The sequence below is a fragment of the Eurypyga helias genome, unplaced genomic scaffold (assembly GCF_000690775.1).
Source record: "Eurypyga helias isolate BGI_N326 unplaced genomic scaffold, ASM69077v1 scaffold33590, whole genome shotgun sequence".
Lineage (NCBI taxonomy): Eukaryota > Metazoa > Chordata > Aves > Eurypygiformes > Eurypygidae > Eurypyga > Eurypyga helias.
In genome coordinates, this window is record NW_010225587.1 from 5,097 (window position 1) to 8,760 (window position 3,664).

At 48.3% G+C, this 3,664-nt stretch overlaps 1 protein-coding gene across 1 annotated transcript; it reads right to left on the reverse strand.

Moving 5' to 3' along the window:
• Positions 1-932: 932 nt before the first annotated feature.
• Positions 933-3,279, reverse strand: TRAPPC2L (trafficking protein particle complex 2-like; the record flags this gene model as incomplete). Its single annotated transcript, XM_010149979.1, has 4 exons — positions 933-1,116; positions 1,833-1,912; positions 2,033-2,120; positions 3,107-3,279. Coding segments are annotated over 4 exons (387 nt in total), but the record flags the coding sequence as incomplete, so codon positions are not given.
• Between the last annotated feature and the right edge of the window lie 385 nt (positions 3,280-3,664).

The window sequence follows — 3,664 nt, forward strand, 5'->3', positions numbered from 1 at the left end:
GGGATGCTTTTCTAGTCTAATTTTTTTTCCCCTACAGAAATACCTACTATTGATTTGGTAGTGTTTAATTAGAACAGCAGGGAGCTGCAGGGTGGAGGAGATGCTAATAGAGATTAGTTTGGGATGAGCTGGGCAGCTGTGCAACCCTGACGTCTTAATCTCTTGGTGTGGATTTATCCCAGCTGTGCTACCTGTGCTCCCTGACCTGGGCTAGAAGTGCTCTTATGTGGGCCTGGCTGAAGGAGAAGCACAGTGCTAACAGCAAATCCTGAGAGTCACCCAAAGATCTTCCAAGGTCAGCGCAGGGCTCGATCAGGTTCAAGGTGATGCTTTGAGAGCAGTTTCCTCTCTGCCAGAGCTTTCTCAAGTATATGAACAGTGGCTGGGGTTGTGGAGGAACCTGGAGACTTCAGCTGACTTGCAGTTTCCTCTTTCCAAGAACTAACACAGTAAGTACAAATCTGAGTGCTCCCAGCTAAGGGAAAACAGGACAAGGAGCCCAAGTCTGTTTGAACTCAGCATTGCTTGTGATGTAGCCATCAGGATGAACAGTCCTGAGCGGGGCTGGCAAAGAGCAAGAGGACTGCTGTTGCTGATGTGCTGCTCCTGCTTCAGAGGAACTGCTCTGAAGCACCAGTACTTCTGAGGAAGTGCTAACTGAAATCTAGGCTGACCCTAATAACCATCCCTTAGCTGTCTCTTGTGCAGCTGTGCTTGCTCTCATCACAAGCACAGCAGGAACTGCTGTTTTTACACAAAGCCTGGTTTCTGCAGAAACACCTGAGGTGCAGAGAGGCATAGCCACACGTGCTTCTGCAGGGAACAAACCTGCCTGACACAGCCGACCTTCCCAAAGGAAGAGCTGGCTCTCACGCCTTACCTGAAGAAACAGAGTGCTAGACTCAGGTTTAGTAGAGTAGAAATGCATGATCTTGCAGGTGTCAAGTTTATTTTACATAGAATAAATTCCAAATATTACACAGAACGAAGACAAATATATACATCACGCTGCAGGCATGCTCCTGTACCCGGGGAATGTCCTCAACACTTGGATGAGAAGGGGCAGAGTTTCAGCACACCTGCATCATCATGGAGTTCACCATATTATCAAAAGCCCTAGAGAAGGAAAGGAACATGGAACGTAAGAGGAAGCAGGTAGTTCTGCACAGCAAATCTTGAAACAAAACCAATGGCTAACAATGCCTCTTACTGGGTAACGAGCTGCCTTTCCCTAAGCTGAATACATGGGTTTCTTCTTTCACTACAGCGTGCTCTGTTGAGTAAATAATGAGTTTTAATTAAGCTGAGGTAAGGACAGGTCTCATCCTGGCTCTAGATGTGCCTCAGCAAAGCGTAAAAGAAGTTGTTCTTCCCTAGGCAATAGAAACTCAACATTATTAGCATTCCCCTGTGAGACTCCAGATGAGAAATGGGGGGCAGGGGGCCTCACCTGTCAGGAATTCCCCATGCTGAATGCCCATCTGTCCTTACGTAAGAAGCCCTGGGCATGTGCAGTTGTTCACTCTTTAACCTGCTCTGTTCCTCTTTATAGTTACCTGTGAAACAGGTAATGCTTTTCTCCCCAAGAAATGAGGATTGAGCCAATGTTTCTAACACAGGTTCTGAGGTGGGAGAGCTCAGTGTAATCGCTGATGGGACCGTCAGCGCTTTGTGTTGTGCACTAACGAGCCAAAGACACAGAGCTGCTCTCCGTTTAGGCAGCTGGAGCGTGCACATCTGAACTGCTCAACCATGGGGGTTATGCTTTTGGTCCCATTCCATCCCAGGTACACCGAAAGTTCCAGAAAGATGACAAGGATCAGGTGACTTACCTGGAATGGATGCGGTCCCCGGGGTTATAGAAAGGGTTACACATTATGTCCGTATATGAATTATGCAGCTTTCGGAACATCTGAAAAGGGATTGTAGTTTAATTTTACTCATGTTTTTTTGCTTCTCAGCACTTTATGAATAAGCGGAAGTAGCAAAAAACACTGATGTGGCAAGTTGTGCTCTGATTTCCTGCACTTACACTGCGGATCTCATTGTCTCGAAGCGCTGTGTTTGAAGAATCCACCACCATAACAAACTTCACCTTCGAATTTGTCACGTAGCCGTATCTGCGCAGCTGTTAAGGCGTGTGCTGCTGACAAATCAGAGCCTGGCAAAGCAGCTAAACCAAGGCTGGAATAAGCTCAGAGAAACAAGCGGAGAGGAAACACCGTGTTCTCGCTGCGCCCAGCGCACAACTAGGATTAGATGAGGTAAGCAAGGCGCTGGGTTGCAGGAACTGTATCCCCTTCCCACCTGACTTCTCCCAGCTTTGATAACTCCAGGTAAAGCTTGCTGCTACGCTGGCTGGTAAAGCATGCCTTCCAATTTCGGAAGCAGCCTCCTACTAGCTATGTTGGTGAGGGTTTCCCTCTTAAGAACCGTTTTGATGACAGAGCCACCTTATTTATTCTTGTTTGGGAGACCACTGACCTGGAGAACTTCTAGTATCAGCCGGTGTGACCGACCCGAGACTTCAAAAATTAACACCCAGTTTATGAAAACCCGGAAATCAGGTTTGCTGCTAACTTCCATCTGCAGGATTTGGAGAAAAAGCTAAAGAAAGCTCAAAAGATCAGTTTTGTGGCTTAAAACCAGAGACAGCTGTGGCTGTGGAGTACAGATTTTACAGAAATCAGACAACGCCTGGGATTTAGGTACTTGACCAGAGACACCTTCATACTCCTGCTACTTTCACTGGTATTACTAATGAGTCTGAGCTTTGTTCTAGTCACAGTCAACTGCTTTAGCTAAGCAGGGAATAAAGCACCCAGTTTCTGAAAGGTGAAGTCTAGCTGCACCAGACACTATTCACACATTGCAGTCCCTCATGCAGGACAAAGGTAAATTTTTCCACCAGCTGGTCGGGTAACAAAAGCAGCTGCTGAACTGACCAAGCCCCAAACGTGAACCTTTATGTGACAAAAGGGCCTGTATGTTTTCTGCTGATGTCTTGAACACGATACCAACTAGGAAGAGAGGTTTCCCACAGAGCCCCTCGCAGGAAAGAACCTATGGATACACGCTGGTGGGGCAAATGGCATTAGAAAGATACACCTTGTAGTCTTCAGTGGGGTAGAGGAGCCCTAGGTACAGTTCCCTCTGGTCTACAAGAGCCTTGCCCATCGCAGAGATCTTTTCATCCACAACATCGAGGGAAGTGTGCACGGTGTAGTGGAACTTCAGCTCATTTTCGGTCGGAACGCTCCGGATGTAGAGGGGATAGTTCTGAGGAAGGACAAGAAGTTACATTAACTCAGACCAGCTACTCTGCTGTAAGTGACAGCCAATGCCACGACCCTGCTTTCACCCAAAGAACCGCTGCTGTCTGAAGTCAGCTACTTTAACCATTTTACACTCACAGCTGTCACAGCACAGCCCCCCCCCTTACCCTCTGCAGCGCTTGTGGAGCAGATCTGTCTCCACACACCAGTGGCAGCGGAATTATTTGCACAGACGCTGCACAAGGCTCAGGTCTCCCCTCCCTGACCTGTCCCTTTGCCCCAGCAGGGCCTGTCCCCAGCTCCCTCTGAGGAAAACCCCTCTCCAGGCAGCAGGTCACTCACTGCACGACACCCTTGCATCGTCCCTGCATTGCTACGCCAGCTCCCCC